The sequence below is a fragment of the Solanum stenotomum genome, chromosome 8 (genome assembly GCF_019186545.1).
Source record: "Solanum stenotomum isolate F172 chromosome 8, ASM1918654v1, whole genome shotgun sequence".
In the NCBI taxonomy this organism is placed as follows: Eukaryota; Viridiplantae; Streptophyta; class Magnoliopsida; order Solanales; family Solanaceae; genus Solanum; species Solanum stenotomum.
This window is the reverse complement of record NC_064289.1, coordinates 10,360,965-10,381,503: the sequence shown is the minus strand read 5'-3', so window position 1 is coordinate 10,381,503 and position 20,539 is coordinate 10,360,965. Positions and strand designations below refer to the sequence as shown.

The window sequence follows — 20,539 nt, the reverse complement described above, 5'->3', positions numbered from 1 at the left end:
AAATCGGCAAAAGAGGGACGTGTCGCGCCTCCATTGTGCCTGGCAGCGCTCTCAGAACTTTGCATTGTGGCACGGCTCATCTTGCAGAGCGCCAAGCAATGTTGTAGGCAATTCCTCGTTGGCGCGGCGCGCCAAGTAGCACGCCTGAGAATCCTCGCAGAACTTTCTGCCCTGGCACGGCGCGCCTTGCAGAGCGCCATCAACATCCTGCTGAACTTTTAGGCCTGGCGCGGCACGCCTGCCAGTATGCCAGGCCTAGGTGCTTCCACACTTAGCCAATTCCTGCACGCCTTTGCAACCCCTTTCCCATTTCAACTCGAATCTTCTTGAGAGTTCCTGAAACTTCTAATCACATGTTTTAGTACACAATAATCGCAACTATAACATAATCAAGCTAATAGCCTCAAGATCACTCTTTAAATTAAGCAATTCATGGGCAAATATTGACAACTTAGGCATATAAATATGCCTAAGATCACTTCACATACTAAAGGAAACTTACATGTTGATTAGCACTATATCAGAAACCGCAAGTGCAAACAGGGCACTCTGCTTTTCAAATGCAGTGTCATCCTAAACACGAAATAAAGTCTGAATGAAAACAATTGTACTATGCTGAGTTATACCACTCCAGGATCAAGGATAGGCAGGAAGCATTCAATGTGCATACTGCATAGGTAGCTGGAGTGAAGACAGATAACAAATCGCAGCATTATAATTAATCTTAACATAACTTATCTTCAAAATAAACAGACCCTATTAAGAGTGTTTCAATTTATGCTCATGTCTTAAGCAAGATACACTATACCAGTAAAACAAAAAAACAACTAAAGAAAACCTATCCAGACTAGGACAAGAAATCAAGATAATTTGAAATAAGTTACTTAAAAGGCAAAATCTTTAACCTTTACAAGTGAAACCCACCCAATGGCCAGAGAGAAACAAAATTAGCGAAGCCGTGAGAAAAAACAGTAAACTGAACAAACTATAAAATAACATTTGGTTTATAATCATAGGAGAAATAAAAAAACTAGTCGCTCCGTTCATCTTTACTTGTTCGCTATATTAAAAAAATAATTGTCAACAATATTTATCCAATTTGAAAAATCAAGAGATAATTTATCTTTTTTGTTTATTCTATTCTTGTTTCTAAGCACTATTCAATATTAGCTAATATGTTCCCAAGGAATCAAATTTAATATATTCAAAAAGGTAATATAGTAGGAAAAATTCTTTTGGCCAGAATGGTAAAATAACATATTTTACATTATTTTATTTTACCTTTTTGAACATTTTTACCTTTTAACTAAATATCTTTTAATTAAAAAATAGAAAAAAGATCAATTTATATTAAAATAAAAAAGATATTATAGACTTTTTAATTTTCTGACCATTTAGCATTACCCAATATAGTAATATTATATTTATTCTGTATTTCTTAAGGTGTGTGTCAAATCAATAGTAAATAACTATTATTGGACAGAACAAATAGAAATTAAGGGGATGAAATATTTTTTTTTATTAAATTAGTGATATTGAAGAAGTAGAGTGTGAATTTTAGTGATATATAACTGCAAGAATTATTAGAAAGATAAAGGGGAAATACCCATATGAGAAAGTTCAAAGCTCGATCAATGTTGTGTTATTGTGTCGTTGAAAAATTGTAATTTTGCAACTAAAAACAAAAGGGAATATAATTCTAAACAAATTGGGATTATTAGTTAAATTAAAAATCACTATAATGAAAAAGTATAAAAAATATTCATAAAAATAGTAAAAATAAACAAAAATGTTCTTAATTAATAATATGTTCTAAAAATATTTCTATCAGATGTAATTTATCTAAAAATACTCTTATAGTTACTTAGTGGATGAGAAATGTCTTTTTTTTTCAAATAAATATATAAACTTTCTTTTTAAGCACAATATTTTTCCAAATAAATATATTATTGATTAAAATAATTTTCAAAAACAAAAAAAACTAAATTCAATAAAAGCAATTTTTATTTGAAATAGAATGTGCTTAAAAAAAGAATAACATATTTATTAAGAAAGATGTGTTTGTGAATCATTAAGTAACCATATATTCATTTTTGGATTAAGTTAATAGTGATAGAGATATTTTAAAATCAAATTATTAATGAATGATATTTTTATCTAGTTTTGCTTAATTTATGAATAACAATAAAATCAATTAGGACCACTCTTTTACCACTTGACGTAGGTAATGGTTAAATAAATAATTAGGACCACTCATAATTTAGATCAAAACTATTAACTAATGATGTAAACAAATTTTATGAATTATTTTCTTTTTTCCATTTTATGCTTGTAACGTAAAAAACCAAATATTGGGACAACTTTATTATCATTGCTTGACGTAGACGTTTGGTTCAAAAAACTTGGTGTTTCAATTTATTTGAAATCAGTTTTGTAATCAAAAACAAGCTTTAGTGTTTAGCCATATATTTTTTTTATATCAAATACGAACATTTAAAATTTGTAAAATTGGAGATTGAAGATTTAGTTGATTTGATTATATTATTTTTGTAAATAATATTCATTAAATGCAATAAATAAAATAAAAAATTATTTCACAAAAAAATAATTCCAAATTCTTCATTTCAAGTAGTTTCTCCAAACTTTGGACCAAATATTGACAAAGGGAAACAGCATTTGCTTGTTCTATATATATGGAACTTTGTCTCGAACTACCGACTCTTCAACCTTTTGGCTCCCTGCAGAAAAAACTGAAGATGGGTCGCGGATTATCCGGCCGGCTCACCGTCATCTGCCTCTCTATTCTCTTCTTTATCTCGTCGACGAACTCTTTCTATCTCCCCGGCGTTGCTCCTCGCGATTTTCAAACTGTACACTCAAAACTTCATCTATCATTTACTCTTTTTTTTGTTTGTTTTCTAGTTGGTTGATTGGATCATTTGGATCAAAATACTAATATGGTTAATCGTTTCTTTAGTAATTTAAGGTTATTTCAATTCTGGGTCTTCAGTAATTTCTGAAATTTCTCAATTTACAGAGTTTTTCTGACTGATTAATGATTGGATCTATGGTTTTATGAAGTGGGTTTCAGTTACCTGTTTGATCTGGTGTTTTGTTTAGTTTCTGTAAAATTGTTTGACTTGCTTGATGAGTGTGATCGTTTTTCGCTCTTTGTTGATAGACTGGTTCTAACTTAGTCAACTGAGGTAAAATCAGTGGAGAAATTATATTATTTTGTTTGTGTTCCTAAAAGAATGGTGGGGTTTGGAATAGGAGGATCAAATGATTGGTTAATTCCCGAATAGTAACAGTACCAAACAAATTGGGATAGTGGGAGTATGCGTCAAAGCTCGAAAGCCTTTTTATTAAAGAGAATGAAATCGTGAAGATCTTCTTCTTATTTAATTGATTACTCCAAGTGTTGTTTTTTCCAGTTTAGCTTGTATTACTTGAAGTTACCGGATATTTGTTGGGTTAAGCAAAATGTATTGGACTATGGGCTCGTTAGTCGTTACAACTTCCTGAGTTGTATCTTTCCATTTAAGACTTTGGACTAGTTGCTGGATGGAATCTGTTAGGAAAGAGAACAGTTGAAAAAATCTGTGTTTTGAGTGTTATGTTATGTTATATATGCTTATATCTGTTGCTTTTGATTGCTTCCCATTTATAAAAAAAGATTGTATTCCCTAGCAATTCCATGCATCCCACTGATTCCTTGTAGTGTAATTGACTCTAACGAAGCTTCCTTTTTCCATGTCCCTCTTTTTCTCTAACAGGGTGATCCACTTGATGTTAAAGTGAACAAGCTGTCATCTACTAAGACACAACTTCCCTATGACTATTACTACTTGAAGTTCTGCAAACCTACTAAAGTTTTGAATAGTGCGGAGAATTTGGGGGAGGTTCTTCGAGGAGACCGCATAGAGAATTCAGTTTATTCTGTAAGGATATATGCTCTTGTAGTCTGATGGTTATATGTAATGTTGCACTAGCTGAGTGTATCTTCTATTTATTCATCTGTTCACAGTTCCATATGAGACAAGATCAGTCATGCCAAGTGTTGTGTCGGCAAAAACTTGATGCTGAATCTGCAAAGAATTTCAAGGAAAAGATTGATGATGAATACAAAGTTAACATGTAAGAGTAATGTCTTTTCAGCATTGTTCTCTTTATATTTTGTTCATTCCTGCTATGCATGGTAGTTCTGTTCATGTTTTTGCGTGAATATGAAAATTCAATATTCAATCACATGGTGTTGCAGGATTTTGGATAATCTTCCTGTTGCTGTTCCTAGACAAAGGCAGGATGGAAGTCAGTCAACTACATATGAACATGGTTTCCGTGTTGGGTTCAAGGGGAAATATGCTGGGGTTAGTGCTGTTTCTGACTTGTCAGATACTGATATCTTAATCCTTTCAGAATAATATAAATGTTTATGCATTTTACTTTCTTCTGCCAGAGCAAAGATGAGAGATATTTTATAAACAACCACTTAAGCTTTCTAGTCAAGTACCACAAGGATCCTGAAACTGATACTGCTCGTATTGTTGGGTTTGAAGTCATTCCAAACAGGTTTAGATGCCTAACACCTATAGATTGTGTTTTTGTTTTAATTCTTCTCACCCCAGGGGGTGGGGAACTGTAGATTTAGGCTATCTGTTCTCTTCTGATTATTTTTTCAACAGCATTAATCACGAATACAAGGATTGGAATGACAAGAACCCCCAAGTGTCAACGTGCAATGAGAATACAAAAAAATTGATACTAGGTAGTGCTTCTCCCCAGGAAGTGGATACAGATAAGGAGGTTGTATTCACATATGATGTTGCTTTCAAGGTATTCACTTATTGAATCCTTATCCTTCCTGCTTTAGGCTTAAAGCTATTCGTCATCTATTGTGGTATCTTACTCGCTATTATCTATTTGTCTCCAGGAAAGCGATGTGAAGTGGGCTTCTCGTTGGGATTTATACCTTCTCATGAATGATGATCAGATTCATTGGTTTTCGATCATAAATTCTCTTATGATCGTTCTCTTCCTGTCTGGTATGGTTGCCATGATCATGATGAGAACTTTGTATAGAGATATTGCGAACTATAATCAATTGGAAACACAAGATGAAGCTCAAGAAGAAACAGGATGGAAGCTTGTTCATGGAGATGTTTTCCGTCCTCCAATCAATTCTGGATTACTGTGTGTTTATGTCGGTACTGGTGTACAAATACTTGCAATGACACTAGTCACAATGATCTTTGCTCTGCTAGGTTTCTTGTCACCTTCCAACCGCGGTGGACTAATGACTGCCATGGTTCTGTTATGGGTTTTCATGGGCTTGTTGGCTGGGTATACTTCTGCACGTCTATACAAGATGTTCAAGGGAACAGAGTGGAAAAGGATTACCTTGAAAACTGCTTTCATGTTCCCTGGTATACTTTTTGCTATCTTCTTTGTATTGAATGCTCTCATCTGGGAAGAGCGGTCTTCTGGAGCAGTGCCATTTGGAACCATGTTTGCTCTTGTGTGCTTATGGTTTGGAATCTCGGTCCCCTTAGTGTTTGTTGGAAGCTACCTTGGATATAAAAAGCCAGCCATTGAAGACCCTGTTAAGACAAACAAAATCCCTAGGCAAATACCAGAGCAGGCATGGTACATGACACCATCTTTTTCTGTACTTATTGGGGGTATTCTCCCATTTGGAGCTGTTTTCATTGAACTCTTCTTCATCCTGACCTCTATATGGCTGAACCAGTACTACTACATCTTTGGCTTCCTTTTCATTGTTTTCCTGATCTTGATAATCACATGTGCGGAGATATCCGTTGTTCTCTGTTACTTCCAGTTGTGCAGTGAAGATTATCATTGGTGGTGGAGAGCTTATCTGACTGCTGGATCCTCTGCTTTATACCTGTTTCTCTACTCTGTCTTCTACTTCTTCACCAAGTTGGAAATCACAAAGTTGGTTTCAGGAATCCTGTATTTCGGCTATATGTTGATTGCATCATATGCCTTCTTTGTAGTAACGGGGACAATTGGATTCTATGCTTCCTTCTGGTTTGTTAGGAAAATCTACTCATCTGTGAAGATTGACTGACCAAAAGGGAGCCTCGATTATCATAGTGAAAATGATCTAGATTGTGCCAAGACTCAGTAAAAGGTAGAATTGCTTCTTGCTTCATCAGATAAGAACCAAAGAGAAGAAGCTCCCAGGCTACCGGTGACCAACCAGTTTCCTGGTACTAGCATAGGCTTAGTTGTATCTTGTCGTCATACTTCTCCTTAAACAGTTTCCCTGCAATCTTGATTGTACTTTCTAGCTATACAATTCTGTGGAACTTGATAAAATTTTGATCTTATTGAAATCTTATGATGTTGAATCTCGTACTAATTTGGAATATTTGGCTTAATTGCTTGTAGCCTTATCAATATAGAAGTCTCTTTATATATGAGCAGGTGGAATATATACCAAGAACTTCTACGAGAGATCAAATAAACAAATTTGAGGTAAGCATTGTGGAGTAATTATTTGTTATATATGAATTCTGTAATATTGGAAATATTTGGCAACTTTCTTTCTTTTTCTTCCCCTTTGCTTTTCATTCTTGAAATCTGTAGTAGACAGCAGTCTGCCCAAAATTGATGTCTGTAGAATAAATGCCAGAAATTTGGGATAGGAACCCAAAGATTTTCAAACGTATGGGCAGGGTTGTTGACTCATAATGGCTAGGTGAGCAACAAAAAGGTTTGAGCAAGATGAGTGAATGTTGGGCTCCTAAAGTCCTACATATTCACAAGATGAGTGTTGTGAAGATGTAAATGCTAAGATGGATTTACAGTCATACCAAACTAGAAATGACCATATTCGCTAGTGTGTGCAAGTAGCACACGTTGAGGAGATGGTGCAAGTAGCACACATCGAGGATAAAATAAAAGGTCTACAAATTCTGTGATGACCTATAGATGCACCTATGCGTAGGTGCGAAACTATGATAAGTGAAAATGTTAAAAAGGGGACAGCCCTGTCATTTTTATGAGGAAAGGGGGGAAGGGAAAAAGAGAAGATTGTCTGTCACCACTTTGTCATCAGCAAACTATAGATGTTTGGCTGCCGTCCAACTGCCAGAGAGCTCGATGTTATTGCAATGTCACAAGAACATTTCTATAAAGTACAAAGCAATGCATGATTGCATCTAATGTAGATATTACAATGTTGAAATTCCTCAAAGACAGAAGGCTTTTTAGATGCTACCACTAAAAGTATCTGCACACAGTACATGGCCTCATCAAGATTCATGTAGATGTGCACTTCAACCAAGGCGAACACCAATGTTATAAGTAGTACAGTAACTTACATAATATACAGAATCTTTCCCCCAGTTTCTTTTCCAATTGATGTGAGCTTTTACACAAAGGGGTGTGTTGCATATCTGTACAGCTTCACCCGCGGTGAAGCCAAAGAATGATTGTGGTGATTCTTGGATTGGAAAAAGAATACTTAATATTGCTAGTGTATATAACAGTAACTAGCTAAAACCTTCCTTGTTTGCTTGTCCTCAGTGTCATCAACTGCAGAGAGCTTCAACTGAGAGTTTCTTCATAACACCTGGACATGGATCACCACCAAAAATTTCTGGTGTCACAGGTACTGAACACGACTCTTGCCCAATGCAATACTGCAAAAAATGGAAAACAAAAGAAAAAATGCAATTAGTTCAATCAGAGTAAGAAAAACATCCTTCAGTAGGTGCTGTTTATATTAATCAGAGGAAACAGGTCAGAGTGATTCTTAACAGAACTTGGTGTGATTAGGTCCAAGAGTATAATGCAATAGAACGCCATTTTCGAAGGAGTATAAAAGAAACTGGCATATACACCAAGTTTAGTACCTTTTCAAAGGCATCGTATGAGTGGGCATGACAGCTTCCTTCACTGAAGCTTCCACAGACCCCCACTGGTGTTCCAAAGCTTGCAAATTTGATTGAAGTGATCTTTTGACCAGGAGCACAACGGAGGTGCGCTTTAGGCCTGAGTGGCCTGTCAACTTCCCCAGATGCTTGCATCTTATAATTCACCAACTGTGGTTGCCATTCATTTATATCTGCACAGACACTTGCTAATTCTCTCTTGACCAAAGAGATTGCGTTGGGATCTCCTCCCCATTCCTCAAATACAACTAACAAGTTTCCAGTAGGATGCAGCCAAGAACGTGGCACGTGATACCTAAATCATGATTCTCAGTTAATAGTAGCTTCTTGTAATATCAGAAGAAAATTCCGCAAGGTTTGTCATTACTTACCATCTCTGTGAGGCCTCTCCGCAGTTACTTAAGCACTTGTTCTCATTAAAGTAGCCTGCATATTTACAGGCACTACAAGTACCAGATGATTTATATCCAGGCCAGTAACGTCCAAGGCTTTGTCCATTTATCCACATTTGACCTTTGCCCATGGTATTCATATCTAAAGCCAAAGGCTCATTTCCAGCTGGAGCATTGAAAGTAGTCTGGAAACACACCAAAATGATTTAATGCTTGATATGAAAATCATTATGGTAAAGTAGATCACTTCACCATACAGCTTACTCTAATGCACACAACTTAAGATAACAAAATATTCATTAGTTATGCACCTTGAACCATGTGAGAGGCTGTCTTTGAGTCACCAAAGAGCCCTCAACCCACTCAACAGATGAGCTGCCACTGAGCGAATGAAGATTCAAGGCTTCTCCTTTTAGACCAACCTGGTCAAGAAAGTTAAAACGTAAAATGAACTGGTAGTCAAAGCAACCAAATTTTCTGTCGAACATTTTAAAAAACAAACCTTGTAAGACCATTTCTGCCATGCTAAATCTCTTTTCCCCTCGTCAAGACCACTGAGTGAAACTGGCCCAAGCACACCAGTATTCCATGTCTCAAAATGTGGGCCAATATTCTGAGCTCAAGCACAAGTAAAAACCAAACCAAGTAAATATGTGTATTCATAGTACCAAAGTATGACTGAAAATAAGTTCTATGCGTGTGGAAATACATCTATGGACGACAATAGAGAAAGAGGGGGAAGGTGGGAGAGGACAAACCGGAAGACCAACAGCAATGCTTAGCAGAGAAATCTTGTTTACACCAGTTCTTAGATTTACTGCTTTATTGAAAGTAATTTTCTGGCTTTTTAAACTTCCATATACAGTTCCTGCAGAAAAAAAAATAATTAACCGATCAAGACATTTTATTATCACATAAATTAACTAGTTGCTTGGGGGTTCCTGATGACACCAAATGGTTCTCACCATTCGGAATATAGAAAATTTCATTGCAAACAGATTTTTTTTCAATTGACATAAACTAAACAGACATGTAATAGTGTTTCATCTTTTTTCGTATTTCCTTAAAAGATATTGTTTGAAGGTTCCATGCAGAAATAAAGATGAAAATGTAAAAACAATAGATCATGTGATTCACCTTCTAATTGACCATTCACGAAAACATGCAAAGCAGGGCCAGCTGAAGAGACTCTAAGCCATGGCCATTGTCCGCTTCTCAAGAACCCTTCGCTTGGATCAATCTTGACACTGAAGATAGACATAAATGATCATGAACTTGTGTGAAAGCTAAAGTAATTGAATTGTTATTAATTTTCCTACTTTTGACGTGCGAAGCAGCAATCAGAAGTTACACAAGCACTTACTCGGTCATATACCACAAATAATCAGACACATCTCTTGTGGTATTTATCTGCTCCAGTAACCCAACAACCGTGAAAGTACTGTCTTCATAAGATGATGGCTCGTCATTGTATGACTGCCAAGAAAATCCTTTATCTGCTGGAGTCATCTTCATCAGAGCACTTTGAGCACCAACCTTCACATGGAATTAAGAGAGTCGTCAGTTGTAGTATGCGAATGAGGTAAGGCATTCTCTATTTCGTATGTCATTAATGTTTATTTAGACTTCAGTATGCAATTTCATTGTTATGACTTATGCATTAAACAGCACAAATGCTTAATGGAGATAGTCTAGTTCTCACCCTTGCAGTATTATAAACGGTGTTCTTGCAGTCAGGTAGAATGCTGATAGACCAAGGTGGCAAGTTATAATGCCTGTTCCCAAAGGTCACTGTAGCAAAAGAATGTTGGTTGTAGTTTGCAAGGAATGCAGCACACACCCCAGACTTTGACGAAAACACATGAGCCTGTGAAAGAAAGTGCAGATAATTTCACTTCAGATTTAGTCATATATGTAGACTATTCAGGAATTGCAACAAATCTTACTTCTTGAAAGTTTCCGAGGGATGTCACAGTTGGATCGCCAGATACTAAAGCTGGTTCACAAAGCTTTATTGCTCTATGCAGATCTTTCAGATGACCCCACTTAGGTTGCCGTAATAATCCTAAAGATCAATAGGATAAAAACTTCATATTAGCTTAAATAATATATCTCTTCTTCAGCTTCTTATTTTTTTGCTCCTTTTTGTCTTATTTCCAAGTGGTAAATCACGGAATTCAGAAGTTATATTTGTGCACCAACTTGAAAATGCGATATCATATTTGTTGCAGAACTAGACTCATCAAAGCAATCACATTAGATGGTATAATTAATATAAGCTAAGACATCAAAAGTTGATGAAATTTCAAGCATTGGGAAACCAGGAAGCTTTCCAAAGAAGCAGTAAATCACCAGCTTTTGCTTCAAATGTAGCTGGCATGACTTACTACACCATCCTATATCTCTTGGTTGGCTATTCTATTAGATTAATAACAGGTTACCTCAAAGTATTCAGTCTCAACTACAACAGGGAAAATTGTTACTCTATTCAAACACACTAACACACTTAGTTGAAGAGTCCACTTTTCCATGGTTGTGAAATGATAGGGATGATTGTCATAGAAAGCAGCATAATCAAAATGTTGGCAAAAAAGAAAAGGAAATGACCAAACAAGCAAAAAAAGAGTTGACTTAGATACAACAACAACATACTTACTGTGATCTCACAAGTGGGGTCTGGGGAGGGTAGAGTATACCTGACCTTACCTCTACCCTTGGGAGGTAGAGAGGTTGTTTCCGGTAGACCCTCAGCTCAAGTAAAAACATTTCAAAGCAGTTCCATCTAAAACAATTCAAATATAAGCAATTTGCAATTATGTAACATAGGATTTGATGCTTATCATCCTTGCATGACTATATTTAGTCCCAAACTCAAATTTAAAGGAGAAGTGCATACCAAATTCATCAAGTGGTGCATCATAATCATAACTAGTAGCAATAAATGGGCCACCAGCAGTCCTACCAAAGTTTGTTCCTCCATGATACTGATCCAACAAGAAGAAGAAACATCATAAAACAATGTTCTTTGATTCAAAAGCTATAATAGCTCTTGAAAATTAAAAATCACTCTATATACCATGTAGTAATTGATGAATGATCCCCCGTTCTGTATGAATTTAGCAACCCCAAACGCCAAGTCCTCAACAGGACGATAAGGAATTGGACCTCCAAATTCAGTGAACCTGCAAAAATTGTCAAATAAGAAAATTATTCCAGCATATACTGTTGCTTATGTAAAAAGTAAAAAACTGATCATTTATTTCTTCTTAAAGATGTATTTGCCAATTTACCAGGCAGTCCAGGCTTCTGTCCATATCTTGGGTTTATAAGCCTTATTTGGTGAGAAGTAGTCACAGTAGAAACCATTGCAAGTGTTGATCTAAACAAGGTAAAGAGATACATTATAGTAAGATGATGAAAGAAGAAATATTAGAAATAGTACTAATTACTTAACAAAAAGAATGACACTGTTAAAATTTTGAAGATCAAACAAATTTTCTTTGACCATGATCTTTTCAAGAATTTTCATTTTTTTTATTTAGTGATTTAGAGTACTTTCTTATAAACTTTCTAAAATAAATAAAATTTATTTTGAAAAAAAAAAATATAGATTTAGATATCTAAATTCAGATTAAAAAAATTACATGCATTTGCTCTGCCTCAACTTTGTTCATTCATTGTAATCTACTACCTCCTCCATTTCAATATTTTTGTCTTGCTTTCCTTTTTTAGTCCGTTTCAAAAGAATGTCTCTTTCTTTTTTTGGCAATTGTATAATTCTAACATTCCACATGACATGTTTAAAACCAGACAAACAAATTAAACCGGGGAGTAATTAAATGCAGAACAAAAGTTATAGCTTTACTGTAAAAATAAGAAGACAAATTGGTAACAGAATTTACTCCCCAAGTATTTTTACAATGTAAATAAAATGGAAATCTGAGCTGACTGTTAGAAGAGGTGTGTGTTCATATTATATTAAAAGACAAACTAACATGGTCTCAAGTCGGTGATTCAAATAGTAACAAAATTCATTGAAATTTCATGAAACGACAAGAGAACAGACATGATTTTGTGAACAAAAAAAACACCCCATGTGCAGGAATTAATGTATTCACTCAATTCTTGATGTTGAATTTTTTTTATGGAAGATTTGAAAAAAGACAACAAGAAAGAGCAAAATAAATGAGTTGGTGGTGAAGGGGCAAAACTTACAACAGGATCTGGAGCATCATCTTGCTTGCACATGACCCAAGGTACACCAGTACCAAGATCCAAAGCCATTTTTGCTGCCCAGTCTGAGTAAGATTTACCTGGTTCACCCAGTCTCTTCTCAATTGGCCCATATTCATTCTCAATCTGTCAAATAAGTTATCAAGATAGAAACTTTCAGCAATTTACCTCACATTTTAAGCTTAAGGGACAAAAAAACATAGTTTTTGTCCTACAAACTGTACTAGAATTAGGAAACATTTAAGACACCTGGGATAGTATTATAGGGCCACCCTGTGATTCGTACAGCCGTTCCGCTTTCATCATATTAACAATCTTGGTAGTGAACTTTTGCATTGCAGACTTCATCAGCAAGAAAAGGATAACAAGCAAAATTAGAAGAAAAAAAAATGACAGTTAAAGTAATACCAGTTTAGAAGTAATGCCATAAAGATTCTTTCTTTTTCTTCTTTGTTTGTTATCTAACCTTGAAAGGTTCATTATCTGTTCTGAAACTGATGCCTGGAACATACTTCAACCAAACAGGAAAACCCCTAAAATTGAAACAGGTAAAACAAAGCAAGAATTTAACTTCATTCCAAATTGAGTCTCACATTTTTAGCAGATAGGATAAGAAGTTTGAGCCATTACCCAAAATTCCATTCAGCACAAGCATAAGGTCCAACCCTGAGATGCACATAAAGACCTGCTTGATGCACTATCTTAATGAACTTCACTAGATCAAACCTCTCTTCAAAGTAATACTGTAAAAGAAAAACATAAGCAATTGAATATCAGTAAATCATGAAAATTATCACTAAAGGTCTCAATTTTTCACTCACAATTAAAATATCAGTAAATTTATGAAAATTATAACCAAAGGTCTCAACTTTAACTCCCAACAACAACAACAAGAACATAGCCAGTGAAATTCCACAAGTGGGGTCTGGGAAGGAGGTAGAGATATTGTTCACCCTTGTCTCAACTTTTACTTACATATATTGAACTTCAGTAAATTTTGTGAAAATTATGAGCAAAGGTCTAAGCTTTTACTCACTTTGCCTTGTTCAGGCTCATGCCCATTCCAGAAAACATAGGTCTGAATCACATCCACCCCTCCTTCTTTCGCCTTCTGAATAAGATCCGGCCACATCTATGCAACACCAAAAACAAAAAATCAAGAAAACAACCTTAGAAGACAACTCATTTTTCCTCAAAGAACAGAACTTTAATGTTCAGACAACCAACATTGAAGTACATTTCACAATAACATACCTCAGGAGTGCTTCTTGGGTAGTGAATAGATCCAGAAACAAGAATTCTCCTTTGGCCATTCACAATGATAGCATTACGGTCATATGACACAGAACACATTCCAGAAAAAACCCATGAGCCCAATAATGCTAACAGCATCAACAACACATTCAACCTTACTAGCCTTGAAACCATTTTCTTTAGAATCAAGTCTCAAGATTGTACCTTTACAAATAAAAAAGAAAAAAGAAGGGATTTTTATCCCCCTCCCTCCCACCCACCTTATCCCTTCTCTTTAATTCCCTGTTTGCTACTTTATTCTTCAACTAGCAAATGTGAAGACAGAAAGAAAAACATCAAGGAGCGGGAAGGGAAAACAGCTGTGTTTTTAACCTGAAAATTTTGTTTTCTCCTTTATAAATTCCGTTACTTTTTTGTTGGACAGAAATGAGGACTCAACTCAGGACTTATGCGGAAAAAAATGGTGCTTTTGCAGCTGCTTTTAAACACCTTAATTACTGTTCTATTTTTAAAAAGATTTTATTTTTCTATATTTTAGTTCGATTAAATCTGAATCACGTACTACATACATAATCCATTTTTTTAATAGGATTTCTTTCCTATCCAGAACTCGTCTGATTAAGTATTTTTCAAAAGATGGTGTAACAGAAATATTAAAATTGATTGGCATTGTGTCTAGGAGTTTTTACATATTAGCTAATTTAAAATTAAAATAATAGTTTAATTTTAAAAATCTAAGCAACTGAAAGATTAGGTATTAATTTCAAAGTGGTACATGAGTTATGGGTCCCATTTTTTGGCGTTTCCTACGCTTTTCATAAAGTTCATTCAACTGCAAAAATTAATTATAGATCTGAATTCTGATGTAAATGGAAAACAGAAAATCATAGAGTATTACTTTAATCAAATGAAAGTTTTCTCTGCTTACAATTCTGGCAAATACTAATAAGTAAACGGGATTTGTTTTTTAATCTAAAAAAAATGTATCTTAGTCATTCTTGAAAAAAAAAAACTGCTATTTAGTTGGTAAGTGAAAAGTGTTTCTTCAATAAATTTTATTAGATTGATAATAACATTAGCAGATTTGATAGAGCCTTACACACTTTGAATAGCAAAAGGGAGCCTAACACTAGTCGTATGAGTGGAATGATTCAATTGTTATTTTGCGATTCTAGAAAAACTTACACAAGGAGCACTAGAGATTCTAAATTTAAATAATGTTAAATTGGAAGAGATTGCTTAAGATAAGTGTTTAGGTAACAAAGTCAAGAAGGATGTAGTCAAAAAAAGAAATGTGTTTTTTTAGTACTAAAAATTTATAAGAATATACTCCGTCAAATGTTTAGTAAATGAATTTCTTACTTGTTTTTGTGTTCAATAAGTAAGCACAAACTTTTATCATAAAATCATTTATATATAATTTTAACAAACACAGGGAGGGGATAGGGGTGGTGCAGTGGTGGGGATGGAGGTTACGAGATAGGGTGAATATAGAGTAGTATGTTGAAGATTGAAAAGAGCACAATCAACGTGAAATATTACTTAATGGAAATTTATTTTCGTACTTTCATGAGAAAATGACTTTAACCATAAGTATTTTCTCTTTTTTTGAATGCGCCTAATTCAATCGAAAATCTTAATTCGAAATATCAAACTAACAAGGATAATATTGCACGGTGTTTCAAGCAAATGTACAAAGATTCTCAACTGTTCCTTGCCTTGTAGTGTTATTGATCACATTCTCAGACGCTTAAAACGCAAGTCCAATTGTCTCCATACAAATGCTCCCATTTAATTGGACCGTGTGTTGCACGTCCTTGATAAAGCGTATGATTAAATCCTCCTAGAAAATGACGATGTAATTTTGTAATTGGCCCGTCGTGTGCATGGTTTGGCTAAAAAAGAAAAATTAAGTAATACAAATAAATAAATTATTAACTAAATAAATAGTCTAATAAAATAAGGTGGCGTGTTGTTTCGATTTTTATTTTTAAAATGAAAATGAATCTTTTCTACTTTTTTTTTCTTAAAGAGATTCAAATATTTTGACAAAGTCTGAAAATTGTGTTTAGAAACTTCCAACTAATACTTAATTTTGTAAAAATATTGAAACACTCACCTATAAATTATAGTCCTTAATTAGCAACAATCATACTTGGAGAAAGTTTTATGTTAAATTAACCCATTTTTCAGGTTAATGGTTCCCCTTTCACTTATACAACCTCCTTGTTTAAACCAAAAAAATCTCAAAATAATTATTCCCTTAGAAATTTATCATTCGTTTCATTTTTTTTAATCAATTTTAAAATGAATAATTTTTTTCTTTTTTAGTAACTTTAAAATTTCAAATTTACACCTAACATGTTATAATCACAAGATTAAATAACATTTGATATATTTCACATATTTTTAATTTAAGATCACATGATTCCAAAGTCTATTTTACTTTCTAAAATTTCTTGTAAGACAAAACCAAACAAAAAAATCAAAACGGAGGGAGTAACTATTTTGAAGGATAACTTATATTAAAGAAATATTACTTTTTAGAAACATTTATAAATAGAGATAGCTTATTAGTTTCTATACACTATATTTACTTTCTTTTCAATAAATATGAAATGAACTAAAATAACACTTATTTTAAAACGAAGGCAAAAGCAATAATTTCATGTCAGCTTGTTATGGGGGAAGTACGTGCATGATTTATGGAATTATGAACCTCCTAATATGGTAACACCAGTTTGTCGTGGAATTGTACCGTCATAATTATATATAAACAAAAATATGTTTGATGTAGTACATTAGTTATCCTTTTAAATTCAAACACATCAATTAATTAATCTAGTATTATCCCATTTGAATTCAAACACAACCAGATTAGCTTGTGATGCATTATTTTCTAAAAGTTCAATTAAATTTCTTTTTTTTTTCTTTTTAATATATATCTCACTGCAATACAGAAGAGGATTTATTTTTTTTTTCACTTGATCAAGTTGAGACTAATTAAAACTGAATTAATAATAATAAAACTATTGTTAATATTGTAGTATCTGTTATTGATCGGATCATGAGAATTAAAAATACTTTCATGTAGCTTCGGTCAAGTACAAGTCAACTTATTAATTAATTGATCCGAAAAACGTTATTGTAATTTTTCAATTTAGAATATGTTTAGTACGGAGAATTCAAAATTTTCTTGGCTGGTTAAATAGCTTTGAGAAAAAAAAATTTAGAAAAATTAAAATGAAAAAAAATGAATTTCTTGTTGATCAAAATATTTTTAAAAATAAGTTTTACAAGCAAAATTTTAAATTATCTCCTGCGCACCTACTCACCGTAACCCAATCCTTGATTACCCCACCATGTATCAGAATTATGAGGAGATATTAAGAGCAACCCAACGTGTACTTAGGTGATTGTTCGTACATATCTCAAAATTTAGAATATGATTTTAATCTAGTGTACTTTTACCTCACTTTTTTTCGTTTCAGAATAAATGGTATTTCTAGCTATTTATTTTATTTTAAAGTAAATGATGTTTGACATAATTAAGAAAAATTAAAAATATTGTTCTTTAAAAATTATCCTTATTTTAATACATGAAGTTTTACATCATTAAAATCATTTATTTCTTATAGAGTGTGTGCAAACTTAAAACACCATTTATTTTGACGTGAATAGGGTAGTCTTTTGCATATATTTCAATAATTAAGTACTCCATGAACTTTATATGAAAATTTTAAGAAGATCAACGTTTAATTTCCATTAAAAAATGTAAATTTAGTGTACTAATTGAGAGATGGAATCAGCCATTGTGGTCCTCTCATTAAACTAAGGGACTTGGCAGCTTTTATGGAGAAAAACGAACAACTATTACACGCCCAACAGCTTTTTCTAGCCTTTGACTTGTTAACACTGTTTTTTTCAATGGATGGCATAGTAAATTCCAGGAGAAAATTGTTCAAAATTTTGTTTATAGTTTAAATACAAGAAATAGGTCTTTGAAAATATGTATTTTATGTTACACCTTCTAAATATAAAAAGATAATAAATTAGTCGAAGTTAAATATAGGCCAAACACATACACAATCCCTCAAATTTGCCCTCATTTTTCATTTTGGCACTCCAACTTAGTCTTGTTCCATTTTAATTCTTAAACTCCATTTTTTCTGTACCATTTAAACACTAATACTAATTTTTATGATTTTTTATTTATTTATGTTCTTCAATTGCAATTTTTTATTTTAAAAAAATAGACGTGCGTCTGTTAATTTTCGTAAAAAAAATTAAACATTCAATTAATTTTTTCAAACAATAATATTATTTTTTGAGATTTCTCTGTATTTTTGCATGAAAGAAATTGACGAAAGTTCTTCGGTTTTCTTTCTTAAACATTCAATTAAATTAAATAACACTACTTATTTATTATTTCTTGTCATCTAGGCTATCTAAATTTAACGCAAATACTCACGTTTTATTTTTAATATAAATCAATACGAATAAAAAAACTCATATTCAATACGAGTAAAAAAGACTCTTGTTCATTTCTAATAACACTACTAAAAATGTTAAAACTCAACTGACTTTAATTTGTTAGATTGTCGGTAATTTTTAAGAAAGAAAACCAACACAATTTCGTCAGTTATTTTTCACATAAAAATACATAAAACTCTTAAAAAGAAATTATTTTTTGTTAATTTTTTTTTTTTTTTAACTAAAATTAACTGACACATGTCGATTTAAAATAAGAAGTTGCAATTGAAGAATAAATATAAAAATAAAGAAATCATAAAAATAGTATTTCGTGTTAAAATGATACATAAAAAATGGAGTTTAAGGATTAAAATGGAACAAGGCTAAGTTAGAGTGTCAAAATGAAAAATGAGGGCAAGTTAGAGGGGTTGTATATGTGTTTGGCCTTAAATAAACTATGATTATTGATTTATCATACCGTAAAATATAGTTGAACTTTAAAATATCAAACTATATCAATTTAAATTGGTATGGTAGTGATATAGTGTTTGAAAAACCAAATACCAAAATTACGATATCAAAACTTTTAAATACCATACCATAACATATCATGCCCACCCAACAACCAATTGAGTGAATTGATCCCTATTAAATCCAGTGAAAAACCACACTAGCTAACTAAAAAAAAAACAGATTCCTTATACTAGAAAGTTTAATGGTCAAAACTTCACTTTTTTTAAAGAGATTAGTAACTCAACTATTTATTATTTTTTTTTATCTATTTTAAATTATCACTTTTTGTAATTAAAATATACATCAATATTGAGTTGGCCATATATTTATTCAGATCAACTTACCATTGAGATCATGTGCTATATAGTATAAAATGAGTGATAGTTTATAAGAAACTCGCAAGAATGTGATAATTTAATTGTGTTTTGAAAAAGTTTTAAATAGTTCTTGGAATCTATTTTTTAGAAAAATAAAATTCGCTCTCTTAATTAGTTTTCAAAAAATTTACCTTGTGCGCACCCAAAGGATAGCGGCTGCGGGTTTCCCTTGTCATAAAAAATAAAATAAAATAGTTTTCCCAAAAAGTAAACTCCAATACATATTTAACAAACTTTGATTATTTTAACAGGAATTATAAAACAGGAACACTTACTAAAAAAGGATCAGGAAATCCTGTCAAATAGGGGATATTGTACTAATAGCACTGAAAACTGTACCAAATATAAATTAAAAATAGCAAAACTTATACACTTACTAATAAATCCAATAGACACAGGAAATAAACCAAAATAATAATTATAATAAAATATACAAGAACTCGAATTTGTAGGACATTCAAATAATTTAGGCTTAGCTAAAAACAACTGGAAACAAAATCACATGTTTGTTTAATTACATATGATTGATTACTTGATATAATATAAAGTTAATACAAATCCCACCTAGAAACCCAAAAGAAAGAAAAAAACTAGCACAAAAAGATTAATAAGGCTAATTTGTCTCCATTTTTTCTTATTTTATAAATAAAATATACACATAAGGTCTGAAATAAGGTATAAATGTCAAAGCCATAGACAAAATACTAACATTATTACCCCCAATCCATCCGCTAATCACTATATATATATATATATAAAATTATTATTTTTCTTATAACAAATTAATTATGTAGAGTTTGAATTAGAGCAACTTTTACATATAGCAAACACAAAATTCATATTTGTATGCTATAGCAAAGTTTGCATAATTGTGTTCCATAGCAAACATAAATATGTATATTTCGCTATACATATACAAAAGAAAGCAGTTGTATAATCTGCTTTGGTATACATATACAAAAAGATCAATTGTATAAAGTGAGAGAGGCGAGTGAGCGAGCGAGATCTGGGAGAGGGGAACGAAAGTATATGTATATATACAATTTTCACGCATTTTATACATTTGCGTTTTTGTATAAAGTGAGAGAGCGAGACCTGGGAGAGTGGCGAGCGAGATCTAGGAGAGGGGAGAGAGGGGAACGAAAATATATGTATATATACAATTTTCTCTCGCTTTATACAAACACAAACGCATTTTATACTGTTTGCGTTTTTTGTATAAAGTGAGAGAGGCGAGTGAGAGAGCGAGATCTGGGAGAGGGGAACAAAAATATATGTATATATACAATTTTCTCTCACTTTATACAAACACAAACACACTTTATACACTTGCGTTTGTATAAAAAACAAGAGAGGCGAGGGAGAGAACGAGAGT

General features: G+C 32.8%; 2 protein-coding genes across 2 annotated transcripts; one reads left to right on the top strand and one right to left on the bottom strand.

The window, feature by feature from the left end:
• The first annotated feature begins 2,661 nt into the window (after positions 1 to 2,661).
• LOC125875129 (transmembrane 9 superfamily member 7-like) lies at positions 2,662 to 6,404 on the top strand. Its single transcript, XM_049556214.1, has 7 exons — positions 2,662 to 2,870; positions 3,777 to 3,941; positions 4,028 to 4,137; positions 4,262 to 4,370; positions 4,460 to 4,572; positions 4,686 to 4,836; positions 4,934 to 6,404. Exons 1-7 carry the CDS (start codon positions 2,694 to 2,696, stop codon positions 6,089 to 6,091), a joined length of 1,983 nt encoding a protein of 660 aa, XP_049412171.1. The 5' UTR covers positions 2,662 to 2,693; the 3' UTR covers positions 6,092 to 6,404.
• A 689-nt stretch (positions 6,405 to 7,093) lies between these two features.
• Positions 7,094 to 14,245, bottom strand: LOC125875128 (beta-galactosidase-like). Its single transcript, XM_049556213.1, has 19 exons — positions 13,802 to 14,245; positions 13,584 to 13,679; positions 13,178 to 13,290; positions 13,014 to 13,080; positions 12,797 to 12,889; positions 12,530 to 12,673; positions 11,605 to 11,693; positions 11,391 to 11,496; positions 11,211 to 11,298; positions 10,261 to 10,379; positions 10,017 to 10,181; positions 9,678 to 9,850; positions 9,452 to 9,561; positions 9,073 to 9,182; positions 8,817 to 8,927; positions 8,626 to 8,736; positions 8,294 to 8,499; positions 7,884 to 8,217; positions 7,094 to 7,670 (listed from the first exon to the last, which is right to left on the bottom strand). Exons 1-19 carry the CDS (start codon positions 13,973 to 13,975, stop codon positions 7,560 to 7,562), a joined length of 2,520 nt encoding a protein of 839 aa, XP_049412170.1. The 5' UTR covers positions 13,976 to 14,245; the 3' UTR covers positions 7,094 to 7,559.
• Positions 14,246 to 20,539: the final 6,294 nt, after the last annotated feature.